Raw genomic sequence first — 16,900 nt, 5'->3', positions numbered from 1 at the left:
CAAAGGGTGGTGTGAAGAAATGCTTATTGTGCCACATCGAAAATGTCACAACTCATTGAAAAATTACAACGCTTCGGAAAGGTGACAACCTTTCATAAAAGTCGTTCGCAACTCTTCATAAAAGTCTCAATTTTTCATAAAACTCACATTTTTTTTTCATGAAATGGAAAGGTTAGTTTTGAAATAAAATATATTTAAAAGTAAACTCTGACTTGTGAAGTTGTGATAGCACCACATAGGCGAGCCTAGGGTCTGTTATATGAATATATGATACTCAAAAGTTATACTTCATTTTATTATAATCATATTTATGATAGAGAACACAATTAGCATGAATATGAAAAAGAAAAAAAAAAGGAATGAAACAAAAAAAAAACATCATTGATTTATATATGAAAAACTACTATTACTATTTACAAATAATTGGAAGAGACTCCGGAGAGAGCAGGCTCATAAATTTTCTTATAAAATATGTAGATGATTGTATAAATATTGTACAACAAACTAGGACCAAAATTTAGGGTAAAACTATGAAAACATGGGAGTTTTTATAAAATATAAAAATTTGGGACAATTTTTTTGAAAAAAATTCAAATATCATTTTTTCTAGTATCTGAAAACGTGAAATTTTTGTCAAAGACAATGACAAATTGTATGTTCAAACACTATCTCTTAACTTTTTCCCCAAATATATTTGAAAATTTTTGTGGCCAAACAGAAAAATAATGATTAATGTGAGTATTTTATGACAATATATTTCATTGGTGTATATATATTTTTTCTCTTACAATGAGTAAAAGTGAATGAATAAAATAATAATAATAATTAATTGTGTTTGAAAAAAACATAGAATCTCTAATATTATCAACAATATAAATATAGAGATTCTGATCAAATATTTTGATATTAATATATTATTTCATCATTTAAACACTGAAATTTAAGAAATAATCTACAACTATAAATTTTTGTTATCAATCTTAGAAGAAGTTAATTTTCAAAAAGATTTAAAATTTGTATCTTGGAGCTTAAATCTTTATACATTTATTTATGAATTTATTGATTTTGTTTCAACTCCCTCATACTTGGGGATCAAAAGTTCAACACCACCCAGCTAACTAGATATTAATTGTGTTTGAAAAATTGCTTATATAATGAAAAAATGTTTTCAGAGAATCATTAAGTTATGGGAACAACAACATATCTAGGAAAATCTTACGAGTTAAAACTAAGGATAGAATAAGATAATAATAGATTTTCATAGGCTATATACAGCCCTAAAGATAAATTTTTGATAGTTCCTAGTAAATATTGTATTTGCTGATCACATCATACAACAAAAAGCACCACATGAGCATTGAGTTTATGACCACTTGTTCTGCACAAAATGAAAATGGGAAAGATAAGACACTTTTTTCCATTGATCTCAAGTCACAGATTCAGTGTCCTGACAAACAAAGTTTTAAGTTCAAAATTGAATCCCTGTTGGTGCACACGCCAGGAAAGAGAAGAATACAACGACTAACATAATTTAATCTACTTGAGATGCCTCGTGCAGCTCATACGTCTGAACTCATTGCCAATGGCCAGGGGTTGAGGCCGAATTCAAAAGTAAGCAATGTGTTTGCTAGCCAAACAAATCATCAGTATCGTCATCCACATTGCTTGAGATACTCCCAGAGACTCTGCCTAAGGAACCAGGGGAGTGTCCTTCAGCATCGTTAGTGGAAGCAGACTGACCGATACCAGAATATGCCCAAGATCCAACTTTACTAGGAATTGATTCTCCATAAAGATCGTCATAAATTCCACCCTTAGGCGGATTCTTCACCTTGTTCAATACCTGTTTAAGTTTGTCTGTTACACCTGTTTGGGAAACGTTGACATCTTTTACAGAGGAGTGTTCTTTCCCTTTGGGTATCACTGTAATTTCTATAAGAGACTCATATTTTCCAACAAGACTTCCTTCTTTCACACCCACTGGACCAGGTTCTGTCTCCACATCTACTCCATCTGAAATACCGACAACTTCAACTAGCTCCCCCCCAACCTGGTCTTTAAATGACACACTTCTTCTCCTAATTCTTTTTGTAGGCCTCTCAGATGAATGATTGGCATCCTTCTCACTAGTTGATACTGTTGATTTTGACAATGAATCAGGCCTAGTAAGTCCATAGCGGTTTAAAAAGGTGTTATAAGCCAAAACAGCTTCCTCATCTGAAGGATCTGGAACTGGTGGTAAATCTATTTCTGCAGGTAGTCGTGCAGGAGGGAAGAGAGCTTCATTGTTCTTTCTCAAGATGTAAGTCCTTGTTGATGCAGCAAACTTCAAAGATTGTCCAGTCTCGAGCTCGACAGGGGAATCCTTTGTTAGCCTCTCATTAGCAACAAATGTTCCATGTGCAGATCCTAAATCAATCACATAAATGCTGCGAGAGAAAAGATATTATTAGTTCACATAAATTATTTATTTTCGTTACTTCTACTGTGTCTTTAGACAAAGAAATTGCACCTTTTAAAACTGTAATGCCTATCCTTATATAATATCTTTTCAAAAGGTGTGTCTTGACATCTAAGGATAGGCATTACAGTTTCAAAAGGAGCAATTTCTTTGTCTAAAGACACACAGTAGAAGTAACAAAAAATAATAATTTATAAGCAGGCCAACCTGATCATAAGAAGAAAAGAATACTTCTATGTCAATAAGGATTCTCACTATTGACAAGTTGCTCTTTTTCCCGATAAGGTAAAATTTTATTGATAAAGGTACCAAAATGGCACAATTACAGCAACCCAACTGCAGATTAAAAAAAGCCTTCTACATATCATCTAATTCCTCAAGAAAATTCATCTATTCAATCAAGTTTCCCATAACACTACTTTTACACCATAACACTACTTTTACACCAGAAATGCAAATCTAGTAAACACCTATTTTAACACCTATTTTTTACCCTGGAGATATGTTTGTCAAAATTGACAAGTTACATTAACAGTGTTATCAAAATGACTATGCAGTCAAAAGAATCATCTTTATTACTTAAATCTAAATGGGGCTAGATGCTCCAATTCACGAGGATTGGATGACCATGATAGATGATATTTACAGATACATGACATTCTTGATGTCCCAAATTGTACAATTAACAGTTAACAACAAAATTTGAAATGATCTTGAGCAACATCGAATAAATCCACAGTTCCTCATTTCTTGCATTGTGGGGTAGTATTTGTGAATCTTCAAAAATAAGCAACAAATATGCAAAATATCATTGCTTTAGTAAGAATGTCCAGCAAGAACAAATTTAAAAGTTGAAGTCCACACAAGATATTTCCACACATATATAAGTGATTTATTAGTAATGGAACCATGGCCCTGACGCCAAAGCTTGCTTAATTTTTTTACTTACTCACTTCAGCTCAAAGAAGAAATGCATAAAAATGAATTTCATAACATATTCAAGCATTTCATCATCATAGAGTTATATTCGTGTTATGTAGTATTTCATCCATTCAATAATTACTTGTCGACTTCTCCTGCCAAGCTAGCCTAAATAACAAAATAATATGTTCACCACTAAATAAGCAAAAAACAGGAACACGTGTCACACCTTCCATTTTTGTGAGGAACCACAGCAGCGTGCTGGCGTGAGACTGACTGATGATCAAGGACAAAATCACAAGTGTGAAACTGTCGTCCAAAGATATGCCTTCGCTTATCCAAATTAATTCGATCAAGTACCTCCCCGTCTTTGATCACATCAAGATAATAAACGCCTCGACGTGGCTCAATAGCCCAATCAGGAGGCTGCCAAGTTGATTGTCCCCCTCCATGAGTGACATGATGAGTTGGCCCTATAGAAGAGGTTGCATCTGCCACAACGGATTTCTGCAAAGCAGGTTGGGGATTTACATATTGAGTATGTTGATGAGATGTTGTGGACTGTGCATATGCTGGAGAAGAATGGATTGCTGGCTTAGTTGGCTGCAATGCTGATTTAGCAGCTGAATTCGCAGACACAGCAAATGGCTCCAATGACTGAGCTTTCTTAAATCGGTCAAGCCCTGCTCTACCATACATTTTGTCTGTATCTTCAGCTCAAACTATAAGCTCTTCCTCAGTTTTATAATATTTCTGGCATGGATCCTTCTTACCACTACATTATCTCAGAATTCCACGAACTCAGTTACCATATTAAATAACACTGCATTCCAAAACAAGGATTTAACCAACAAAAGGCAATAGAAAAGAGGAGCATCTACAACACTCTTTAGAGTTCACCCACAAATATATGTATTAACTTGTCTATTTAATCTATTGCAGGAGTTCATAAAATATATAGGAAATAAAAAAATAACAAACACAGTTGTTTTAGTTATTATGTCTATTCAACAAGTGGACAATTTGATTTGGGAGAAAATCCAGTTGTGGTTTTATTCAGATTTCCTGCCTAGTATGAGTCTCAAATGGTGTTGTATGCAAAAATACTCTACTAAATATTTGATATTACAACATGGTGGTTTATTTTAACATCCACATAAGAGAATAATTCAGGTTTTGAACTTTACAGGTTCAATCTCTTAAATGTTCTTAGACTAAACTTGTTCTGCCTTAATGTATGTCAAAATTTTAGTGATTTTTCACATACATATCTATATTCCCGCATCAAAAATACTGGATTCAATCAAACCCATTTTACAAAGGTTGCATCTGCTCTGTTCCACAGTCCTAGACTACAATAGCATACAACTTTATATGGAATGAGAAGGAAATAAAATTGCCTTTTCCAACATTGTAATCCAACAATATCAATATAGGTTCCGCTACAACTACTAAAACAACAACTACGCCTCAGTCCCAAAAAGGCTGGAGTCAACTGATTAATCCCCACTATTCGATTTAAGCTCAACTCATGTTATTGTCACTCAATACAGCTTTTGCTAAAACAAGTAAATAGTTGTTATAAAATAAACTTGTATCTCAACCCTATAGAGTAGTCTAACAACCAGCAACAATCTTTAATGCTCTACCACTAGAAAGAGAAAAAGAAAAGAACGTCCTCTACCACAACTAACTTGCACTAATTTTAAGCATCTCACAAATCCAGAATTAAAATTCAAGCTAAAATACATAATTAGCAAACGGGTTAACTATGAATGAATCAACCGAAGCTTATATTTGCAGGCCATCAAAAGCAGATAAGTATTAGTAGCAAATGAGATCAGAAAAGAAAAATAATGGTCTTTCTCAGCATTTAAACTAACAATGTCAATATAGATTCTGCTATTGTACCTCAACCCTATGGAATAGTCCAACAACCAGCAGAAATCTTAAAAGCTCAAACTATGTGCAAAACAAGAAAAGGAAAAAAAAAAAACCTACACCACAACTGTCTTGCTTAAGCATTTAACAATTCAAGAACAAAAAATTGAGCTAACCAAATACAGAAGTCACTGTATATGGACATGGGGATCCATGAATTAGCAAAGGGGTATGTTATGAATGAATTAACATACCCTATAAGTATTCGCAAATGACATTAGAAAAAAGAGGTTGTCTTTCGCACACTGTAATCTAACTATGTCAATATATATTCTGCTAACACAAGCAATAGTTTGCACCTTAACCCTATAAAATAGTCCAACAACCAGCAACAACAACCCACCCAATGTAGTCCCACAAAGTGAGGTCTGGGGAGGGTAGAGTCTATGCCGACTAGACATCTCTACTTTTGAGGTAGAGAGGTTATTTCTGAATTCTGATAGACCCTCAGGCTCAACAAAATTGTACAACAACATGCAGCAAACTTAAAAGGTTCAAACTATGAGCAAAAAAAGAAAATGAAGAAAAGCAAAAACCTACACCACAACTGTCTTGCTTAAGCATTTAACAACTACACCAATACCTAGTATAGTCCCAAAAAGTAGGATCTGGGGAGGCTACAACGTACGCAATAACGCAGACCTTACCCCCTACCTCATAGGCAGAGAGGGCTTTCCTGATAAACCCTCGGCTAAGCATTTACAAGAACCAAAATTTAGCTAACATATGAAACCAAATACAGAAGTCACTATACAGGGGCATGGGAATCCATGAAAAAGCAAAAAGGAAGGGAAAAAATAACTTTACACCACAACTGTCTTGCTCAAGCTTTTAACAATTCAAGAACCAAAATTTGAGCTAACATATGAAACCAAATACATAAATCATTATATAGGGGCATGAGGATCCATGAATTAGCAAAAGGGTATGTCATATTAGCAAAGGATCAACAGAAGATAAAAACAAATAAGATTAGGCAAAAAGACAAGATTTAACTAACCTCTTTGACACAAAAGTAAACAGAAGCAGCCAAAAACAAAAATAGAGAATGCCCCTTTTGTTGTATGAGATTTAGGGTTAAATTTAACAGTTGAAGTTGAAGCTAGTAGCCGATCGAAGGAAGCAAAGATGGTGAATTTGGGGATTTTGAAGTTCAATTCTTGAGTTTGGAAGAAACAACGGAGGCGAGAGATAAAAGAGGGATTTTCCAAATACTATGTTTTTTTTTGTGTTTTTTTCTTCCAAGAAATAATTTTTTGGATAATAATTTGGATCTTATAAAGTTGTCGTAGTCGCGGTGTGACCTATAAATCACAGGTTCGAGTCATAGAAGAAGTTACTTCGAATCGAATTAGGATTAGAAGTAATCCTTTCCCAAAGCTATATGAATACGAAATATTTGTGTATTGAATTGCTTTTTTATAATTTTAATGTGATGAATAACATCATTTAATTAAAATTATCTACTTGTATAATAATAGAATTATTAAATATTTTTCGTCTGATAAAATGGTTTGACTTATCTATATCATATCATATATATAAGAAGAGATTAGTTATAATTTTTTCTTATAAGTCACATTAATGATTGATTTAAGTTATATTGGGTAAAAGTAGAACGTCTTAGAGGTAGTATTTTTACTAAGATAATTCATATCTAATACATGTACCTAAAGAAAAGCATAACCTTATTTATACATAATTTTTCGATAAAATTATAGTTTAGTGAGTGAAGTTTAATTATTTTTATACAACAACAAAATTAATTAAATCCAAAAAAAAAAAACTCAACAGTTATCATGAATGGTTTTCATTTTCACTTAGCCAAATAAACAGAATACATTGGACTTCCAAAAGAACTAATCAAATCTATAAATGTGGACATTATATACATACCAAAAAATGTCTCCTCATCTTATAGTTTGAAGTGATCAAAGTTCTTCATGTCCAAAAAATTAAAAAATATCGTTGCGAATCTACTCAAATGTAAGATGTTGTACAACAACTACACCTCAATCTCAAACTAATTGGGGTCGATATCAAACAAGAAGTTTAAACATGTATCATTCAAACGTTGTGAGTGGGAGATCGTTGTCTTGACCGTGTATTCTTGAGCTGCATAGTGTAAGTTTTACACATTTTGCTGCTTCCAGTCACTTGTTAGTGACTCAAGAACTATACAACAACAGTGCTTCAATGAACTATGTTAGTCCTTCTAATATAAAGTTTCTGCAAACGCCAACGAACCCTCTAGATCACGAGGGGATCAGATTTCGAGAGGTATTCCTTCTCAACTCCACTACACATGACTAATAGGCGTTCTTGCAGGTTAGAAATTATGTTTTTCGTGATCCTTTTCTGATGTCTAGAGTATTTTAACCAAGCGATTCCCAGTTGTACCTGTACGCTGCATCTTGTCGATCTTGAGGGGACGTTCTCAACCTGATATCCCAGGCGAAGCTGCAAAAACATAAACAAGGAAACGAATGAAATCAACGAATAAGCTATGAAATACATGTAACTAGTATATGATAGTGTCCCCTACATTGAAATAATCACCCAGTGGAACGCCATGAAGAGTCATGACCTCTTCTATAAGCCAATCGTTTTTATCAGAAAGGCGGGATCTTTGTTGCGTGCTTGTCACTTCACCTCGATAACGGGAAATACACTTATCAAATTTATAATAAAGTTGCCTCTGATGCACATCAGGCTTCTCAGATTCTTCCCAGGGACTAAAAGAATAATTAAGACAACCAACTCTTTCCATGACCTTACGATCAAGTTCGCCCCCACTGAATAATTCCATGAAAAAGTCCGTCTGCAAATAACCCAAAAATAAACAATCATAGCAAGTCAGAAAATACATACTCTTCCCAATAAAAGAAAAAGAAACAAGACAATCAGTAGCCTTTAGCTGAGGGTCTATCGGAAATAACCTCTCTATCTCTTAGATAGGGGTAAGGCATGTGGACACTCTACCCTCCCCGGACTGCACTTTGTGGGGCAACACTAGTTATGTTGTTGTGGTGGTGATCGTCATGGTGGGTTCGTGATGAGTTGCCCGTTTCATTTTTTGTTCTGTTCATTAACCACAACCATGTACAAAATGTACAAGTTCTTGATGAGGGAGGTTGGTGCGTCTAGAGGAAGATTGTATTCTTCATGCAAAAACTAACTTGATGCTATTTGAGGAAATAAGTTAATGAAAATGAAAATGTACTCTCAGAGAAATCTTTGGACCAAATATAGAAAGGTAAAAGTAAAACATGTTTTAGAAAGAAATGCAAACGCCATTAAGAAGTCCCGTTTCACATGCTCTAATGTCAGACTACAACAATAGAGCAAGTAATGGATAGTCTAACTATAATTGGGGCATGTACAAACGGAAGTGGGTGAGAAATTTAACCACCACTGCATGCAGACCTGTAAATCCCATCTGAACCGAAATCCATCCAATATATTTAACTACCAAATCTCTCGAACAAAAGGGAAAGAGTTAACATATAGGACACAAAAACATGCTCGAATGTGTGTGCATGTGCATATGGGGTGTGTGTGCACGCGTGTCTAAATTACTTCCTCTGTTTCACTTTGTTTGTCTTACTTTCCTTTTTAGTCCATTTCAAAAGAATGCCTCTTTCCTTTTTGGAAACTCTTTAATTCTAACTTTCCACGTAGCATGTTTAAGATCACAAAATTAAAGGGCATTTTTAGTACATTCTACTTAAGACCACAAGATTCAAACGACTTCTTTACTTAAACTGTGAATCAAACAAACAAATTGAAATGACGGAAGTATATATTATATGTATAAAGATACAGATGAGAGAGTGACAACTTGAAGGCAGAAGAGATACTCACTGGAACTGAAAGTACAGAGGAATAAACGATAGACATATTTGTATCCTCCATACCGACGAATGATCCGCTCTCTTCTGATTGAAGGCTTTTGCCTTCAGAGTCATCATCTGCAGCTTGGAAGTCACTGCCTATTGAATCCTCTTCTGCCATTTGAAGGTTTTTGGCTTCGGCTTCGGCTTCAACTATCTGCACCTTCTGCTCGGGACTCAAAGCTCTTGCTTTCCACAATGCCATGAAAGTCCTGGACACATAAGCAAATAAATTAAAATTACTTGTTATTACTATAAGCTGCGCTCAGTGGAGGAACGCAACATTTGTCTGACAACAGCCCTTTTCCCCTTTAAAGTTCATTTTGAATGCACAATTAGCCCCCTAACATGCCAATCCTGAATCTAGCTTCATCCATCAAAGACACTAGACTCCTAAGTTTGGATGGAAAGAAAAAAAAGACATAATACATAAATAGACACTCAAACATGGCCTCAACAGGCAAGTAAGCACTCAAACTTTGAGAGTGCACGTCTAGACATTTCAACTTGGTCTTAACTGACAACTAAACACTTCAAACTCATCCCCATTATGTCTCATGGACACCTGACCCTGATGCTGACATGGCACACAAATCTTGGAGGTGTCTAGATGATCATTTTGTAAGTTGAGGTGTTCAAATGACACAGTGGTTGCGAGTTGAGGTGTCTAGATGTGCATTCTTAAAGTTGGAGTGCTTATTTTCCAGTTGAGGCCAAGTTTAAATCTTTGTTTATGTAGATTTTCCATCCCAGGGTGAAGGGAAAATCTTATACCAAGTAATCCCTCTGTTTCAATTTGTTTGTCCGGTTTTAACTTGGAACAGAGTTTGAGAAAGTAAAGAAGACTCTTGAATCTTGTGGTCTTAAACTAAAGATAAGTAGAATGTATCAAAATGTCCTTTAATCTTGAGGTCTTAAACACTCTGCGGGAAGTTAGAATAAAGAGTTCTCAAAAGAGTAGGAATTCTTTTTGTAACAGACTATAAAGGGAAGTACGAGAAGAGGGAGTACAAAGTACTTGTTCAAAATAGGTAATGCCGCTTATAAAGAGGTGAACATTTACCTGTGAGCAACATTAAAAGAGACAAAAGAGTGGAAATGGAACTTCAGCCTGCCTTCCTCGTCTTGAGTCTTGGCACCATGCCTTGCATCAAAACCTCTACCTGGCTTTAAAGTCATGATAACATTCGGGCTACCCATTGATGCCAAAGTAGGGGATTCAACTTGAATGTCTTCGATATCTTCCCAAAGAAGGAAAAATTTGGTCTTATGTCCAAATAGATCAGAATGGAAACCGATTATTCTTGCAGACAAAAACAGCCGGCCCTGAACCAAAAAAAATACAAATAAATGCATTAAAAAAGAAGGCATCATAGCTCCGTAAGTTCATGGATGCTCATTGACAACCTTTACAAGATACCGGAGTCATATCAAAGAGAGAGCATTAGCAATCTTGACTAATTGATGCCTAGGTACACTAAAGACTAAAGACACTGTGTAAAGAAAATTTCCATGATATATCAACACAAAGAATCAATAGACATAGCTACCTGGAGGGGCATCTTGCGTTTTAAGTGACAGGCAAAATCATTGATGAGAAATTCCTCTGGTGGAAGCCCAAAAAGCTTTTGGAATGCTGAATTAGTCTGAGGAGATCGTACTTTTATCTACAAAAATAATTCAGAGACACCATTAAGTAGGAAAAATAAATCCCCATATCTAGTGAAATCCATTGACCATGTAACTTTAACTGCAGAAATGGATGATTTACCTTCTTTCCAACTTCCTTCTCCATCTTAGACAGATAATCTTTGACAACATTGCTACCCTTGGTATTATTCAAGAAAACTCTTAAATGCAGCTTAGACTGACAGGCCTGCGCTAATTTACCTTGAAGAGGAACTACAACATCAGACAGATCTGATATATTAGTTTTGACAAAATTGATTTCAGCATGCCCAAGAGATGTAGCTTCACTAAAAGGTCCATCAAAATCAAACACTTCTACGTCGAGAACAGATGGGGGATCGTCCATTGCATCAAATTCAAATATTTCTGCATGTAACAAGGTTCCAACTATTAATTAAAACAAATGGAGAGATGACCTTGCATAAATCCTCAAATGATGACAACTACAGAACTTCAAAAAAAGACAATACATCCTTCAAAAGAAGAAGATTTACCATTCCATTTGGGACTAGACTTTTGGAACTTGATTGAACTGGTTCTAGTTTTTCCATTGCATGTAAACACCACATACGGGTCAGAGAATCCACTAGCGTCAACAGCTGCCAAGTTGTTTCCTTCAATCAAGGCAACAGTTAACAGCCAGCCATCCCCTTGTGCTTTGATGCCATGGTCACTTCCTGGTTAAATTATCAAAGATACAACACATCAACACCTTGGAGAAACAATTACTTGTTAAAAGACGTTGTACGTGAAGCTTCTTAGAAGTCTGCATGTGAACATGGGAAGAAGAAAATTCACTATACGAAGTATTTATAGTAACAAGCAGTGACAAACAAGAAAACACCTACTTCTAGTCCGGATGATTTAAAAAAACAGGAAACTATTACTCCCTCTTTTTCAATTTATGGTTTTTGACTTGGAACGGAGTTTAAGAAAGTAAAGAAGACATTTGAATCTTGTGGTCTTGAACTAAAGATATGTTGAATTTACCAAATATCCTTTAATTTTGTGTTCTTAAACATGTCACGTGGAAAGTTGAAATTTAAAGCGTTACTAAAAAGGAAAGAGACATAATTTTATGAACGGACAAACGGAAAGTAAGTCAAACAAATTGAAACGGAGAGAGTAGATGTATACCTTTTTGTACCCTAGCTCGCATGAAGCGTGATATCAGCTCTAGCACCCGTTTTCCTTGAAGTACTAGCACTCCACACACAATTATCTCACCAATAGAATCGGGTAAGTCAAGGCCAACAAACTCAAGCCCCTGTATTGTGCTAGGCATGGCCAACAAGACGTGCACAAATACATATAACCCAATGAAAAAGGTTGAAATTACAGTGAAGTTAGCAAAATACTGGAAAGCCAGCTTCCAATCGGACTGGTGCTCCACTTCTATAGATGCCAAAATCTGTTCTTTCTCTGAACCTAGGTCCTTTGCGTCAACTGGCTTTACGTTCTGAGATAATAAATTTGCATACTGATCAAAGCTCTCTTTAATACCTTGCCGTGCACCATTTTCTATCATACCTTTCATCATAGTGCTTTGCAAGAAATTCATGCGCCATGAAACTACTAACCTTGAAGACTGTTCTCCTGAAGGCAGCTCAGGACCAGGAGTAATGCTGTAAAGCACTTCTACCTTGAACGTGCTTCCATATGGGGCATCTGGGGTACTCACAATAGCTAAAAGAGAAAAAGACTTCCCATCAGCTTTAAGATACGTTTGTTCCTCTGTAGTTTTTAAAGCCTTGACCAATCTACTTGCAGCTTTGATAAAATTAACCCCTCTTTTTAAACTTTCACCACCATTTTCAAGTTTCCAAGGTCCAACTCGCAACTCTGTGGACCCCTGAATATCTACTAAGGATTTAAAGAAGGCTGAATCTGGTGAAAAAAGGAACAAATTCAATTCATGAGGAGCAATAGCATACAATTGATCCACTACTACTCCACCAGGAAGGTTTGGAACATCGCTTGGTTGTTCTCTTGCCTCAATGCTTTTCAATAGTTCTTGAAAGTTCCCCGATGTGGACTGTTCCTCTTGTGCATTCTCAGAAGCAGTTGAACTTACTGTTTCAGGTGGCACTGTAACATCTGGAGCTTTCAAGTTAGTCGTGGATACTGCATCCCCATTCTTATTGAAAATTTGAGCAATTCGACCAGCAAAGGTCTGCGCATGAGGCTTCTCCTCCTTTGAAGAGGCTGCTTCTTCAGATCTCATAGGAGAAGATGATCTCAAGGGGTCATTGGAAGACAAAGAAGGAGATTCAGATACCACATCAAACAACTTCTTCGACAGTGATCCATGATCACCAACTGATTGTAAGTCTGCCAATGTATTGCCTTGCGAGAAACATATTGTGAGAAGAATTTGACCTATTAGAAAGGAAGAACACAATTATATTATTGATTGGACCTGTGCAAACCATAAAAGAAATGCTATTTGTAATTGATACATTGAATTTGATCAAGCATCATAGCGTTTCAAATGAAGTTGGTTTGTTCTATCCAACTATTCCATGCTAGGGACATATGCAGACCAATCATAAGAGGATGTATCCATAGATATCTCGACTGGTGCAAAAATACCTTTGTTGCAAATAACATGCAACAAAAAATCAGGAACACTTGAAAAGGGGGAAAAAGTACTCCCTCCATTTCAATTTGTTTGCCTAGTTTTGACTTGACGCAGAGTTTAAGAAAGTAAACATTACTTTTATATCTTGTGGTCTAAAAGTAAGATATATAGCATGTACCAAAATGTCCTTTTATCTTGTGGTCTTAAATATGTCACATGGAAAGTCATAATCAAAGAGTTGTTAAAAAACAAAAGTGGCATTCTTTATGAAAACAGACTAAAAAGGAACTTAAGATGACCAAATTGAGAGGGAGGGAGTATAACATGAGTGATCATTGACGAGCATAAAACATCTCAACATTATTCAACCGCAAGTCATCATCAAAATGGAAAGTAAGACCATATATTCTAGCAGATACAGAAACATTCCTATCCGGAATCAGCTGAATGTCTAGTATTTTGCTAATTTTACTATCCTAAATCTCTCGTTAAGCATTAATTGATGATCTGATAAAGATGGTAACTAACACTCTATCACAGGTTAAAGTTCACTACCACCTTAATAGTATCTTGAAACTGTGACCTAAAGCAAAATGGAAAGACCATATATTCTAGCAGATACAGAAACATTTCCCATCTGAAACCAGTTTAAACTTCTTTTTTTATCAGATAAACAATTCATTTCATAAATCAAAAGGCTAAAATCGGCCGGATACCAAAAAAGTAAATAACGTACAAAAAGATGTAGTCCCCAGTCCTCTATACATCCCAGGATTACATTGGTGCACCAAAAATGAAAAAGAAATCGGAGACTACTCCTCAACTGCCTAAAACTCATTTCTACCCCTTTAAAAGTCCTCCTATTTCTCTCTCTCCAAATGATCCACATCAAAGCTAGAAGTGCAACATTACATGCCAGTCTAAACACACAAACAGAGAATCTAATCAAACATAAGTTGCACAGAGTCTTCACTTTTGATACCGCACCTATGCCGAATTCTCCAAAAATAACTTTTGGAGCATCCAACATGTACCCATTGACATTTTTGAAGACTCCAAGTAACATACATTATTAAACAATCATCGAGATAAAAGGGAGACTAAATAGCCTTTCAGAGATGAGGATAAAACAAGACCAAGAGTGACAACTCACCACAATCCTTGTTTTTGCCTTTCTTTTGCTTGGGCTGTAAAGTATACCAAGCAGTGCCAAGGGACTTGTCATTGGTATCAAAAACCTGAGAAACTGGAAACTTGATTTGTCCAACAAAATCATCATTGAAGTATTTATCTTCATCTAAAACAGAAATAGTAAGCTCCTCCTTCAAGTCATCTACCCTAAAAGCAAATTCCTCACACCATGATGGATTTAAACATTTCTTCACAACTTTACTCTTAAACTTCTGTTTCCCCAATGACAACTTCACATATGGATCACTGAACCCATTTGGGTCCATAGCTGGTATGTTTCTTGCTTCAATAACTCTTACTAAAAGCTTCATCTTTTCCCAAGACAAAAATGAAAAAATCACATAAACCCCACCTTCTCTGGTTGATCAAATGACCTAACTATTAAATAACTCAGAGCAAGGATAAGTAAAAGATCAAATTTTTATTGAACAAGAACATAACCCCCCACCTTTAAAAGTTCAAAAATAAAACCAAGAAAAAAATTTAATGAAATGACCTTTAACAACTAATAACTCAGAAGAAAAGAATTATCAAAAAGATCAATTTTTTATTGAACAAGAACATAACCCCACATACCAAAGTTCAAAAATAAAACCAAGATTGATCAAATGGCCTTAACTATGAATAACTCAGAGGAAAAGGACAAGAAAAAAGATCAAATTTTTATTGAACAAAAACATAACCTCACCTACTAAAGCTCAAAAATAAAACCAAGAAACGAAATTTCACCAAATGACCTTAACTATTAATAACTTCAGAGAAAAAAAGATCAGTTTTTTTATTGAGCAATAATGGTATACAAGTTCAATTAACCAAGGAGAAAAACATGGGGTTATTATTATAACATTTCTTCAAAGGCTGCAAAACTAAAGACACCCCTTTTGATAAGCTAACAACAATGTTGAGAAGATATACACAAAAATAGGAATTTGACTTTTCTAGGTCAATGTTTTTTTCATAAATACTATACAATAAACCAAAGAATGGATACAATGAATCATCAAAAGCTCAAGTTTTCAATAGAAAAGAATTGTAATCTGAGTGGAAAAAAGAAAGGACAATGGAAGGGATCAATTTCAAATTAAAAAAGAAAATGCCCCAGATAAAGAGATAGCCCAAAGATAGGATTTTTACATGAAAAAATTCAAAAAATAATTAATAAAAATCCAAGAAAATTAAATACTGGCAATGGTTATTTAAGATGAAAAAGACCCTGATTCAGAAATGTTGATTTTTTTTTTATTTTATGAGAAATAAAAATGGGAGATTGGAGGGAAGAAGAATGGAGAAAAGAGCAGAGAGAGAGTAAAAAAAATTAAAATAATAAAAATCAGAAGAAAAAAAATAAGTTGCAATTTGCCCGTATGAATTTAGACTTTTTCTTAAAAAAATAATTTTTGGTTATAACTTCCTGAAATAAATAAACTATAATCTAAAATATTTTAGCAGTCATTAATATAACTAAGTTCTTCTTTAATAGCTTTACGTTATAATATTTTAAGCTTTTTGCCTCATTTAGTTTTTTTTTTCTTTTCTTTTTAGGTTCACTATAAAATTTGGCTGTTTTTGAGTCCAAAAGGTAAGGCTATTTTGTTTTTTTGATCAACAACTTTTCCCTTTTATCTATTTTGCAGTTACAAGAAAAAAGATTTTTTAAAAAAATGAGATTAATACTGAACAATAATAATATCACGGATATGGATAGAATAAAATATACACAAATTTGATTCTTACTCAATAAAGATAGAGAGTATATTTCTGAGTGTGACAATATTAAAAATTTGACGAAAATGATGCGAATGAAATATACATTCATAATAGCTAACACTTCATGTTAAATTATTTTTTAAAAAGAAATATTCCACGGATCATATTTAATGAGCATTTATACACAATAATCAAACAAAAATTTGATGGTGAATATGATAAAATTATTTTTAATTAAAATTTAATCATTCCACTCATTTATCATTTTCTTTTAGGGTTTTTTTTATTAAAAAACCAATAATAATATGTACAATATTATTCTACAAGTAAAATTTAGCAAAAAGATAAAATATATGTTAATCTTATTTTGAGATAAAAAGATATTATTTTTTTTATAGATTATGAAAAAATCCTATTGAATTCGGTCTAGTGTAGTAGCTTTTGACACTTTGGACAATCCAAATGACAATTATACAAATGAATAAATAAAGAGATATTTAAATGTAAAAGTTTTCA

The 16,900-nt window shown here is 34.4% G+C and overlaps 2 protein-coding genes across 3 annotated transcripts; both read right to left on the bottom strand.

The window, feature by feature from the left end:
- Window positions 1-1,390: 1,390 nt before the first annotated feature.
- LOC101254681 (protein phosphatase 1 regulatory inhibitor subunit PPP1R8 homolog) lies at window positions 1,391-6,760 on the bottom strand. Of its 2 annotated transcripts, none has more exons than XM_004236597.5 (3): window positions 6,324-6,760; window positions 3,612-4,205; window positions 1,391-2,429 (listed from the first exon to the last, which is right to left on the bottom strand). In XM_004236597.5, the coding sequence occupies exons 2-3, from the start codon at window positions 4,079-4,081 to the stop codon at window positions 1,628-1,630; spliced, it is 1,272 nt and encodes a 423-aa protein (XP_004236645.1). In that variant the 5' UTR covers window positions 4,082-4,205; window positions 6,324-6,760; the 3' UTR covers window positions 1,391-1,627. The 2 variants fall into 2 exon arrangements, with proteins under 2 accessions (XP_004236645.1, XP_010319215.1); XM_010320913.4 differs by having other exon boundaries at window positions 3,612-4,157; window positions 6,324-6,574.
- Window positions 6,761-7,117: 357 nt separating this feature from the next.
- Window positions 7,118-16,124, bottom strand: LOC101254988 (C2 and GRAM domain-containing protein At1g03370). The gene is made up of 9 exons (XM_010320914.4): window positions 14,640-16,124; window positions 12,043-13,284; window positions 11,400-11,582; window positions 10,988-11,271; window positions 10,767-10,883; window positions 10,280-10,542; window positions 9,188-9,428; window positions 7,869-8,144; window positions 7,118-7,783 (listed from the first exon to the last, which is right to left on the bottom strand). The coding sequence occupies exons 1-9, from the start codon at window positions 14,986-14,988 to the stop codon at window positions 7,574-7,576; spliced, it is 3,165 nt and encodes a 1,054-aa protein (XP_010319216.1). The 5' UTR covers window positions 14,989-16,124; the 3' UTR covers window positions 7,118-7,573.
- Between the last annotated feature and the right edge of the window lie 776 nt (window positions 16,125-16,900).

Source organism: Solanum lycopersicum, chromosome 4 (assembly GCF_036512215.1).
Source record: "Solanum lycopersicum chromosome 4, SLM_r2.1".
Taxonomy (NCBI): Eukaryota; Viridiplantae; Streptophyta; class Magnoliopsida; order Solanales; family Solanaceae; genus Solanum; species Solanum lycopersicum.
The sequence above is the reverse complement of the archived record's forward strand: the minus strand, read 5'-3'. Positions and strand labels throughout refer to the sequence as shown.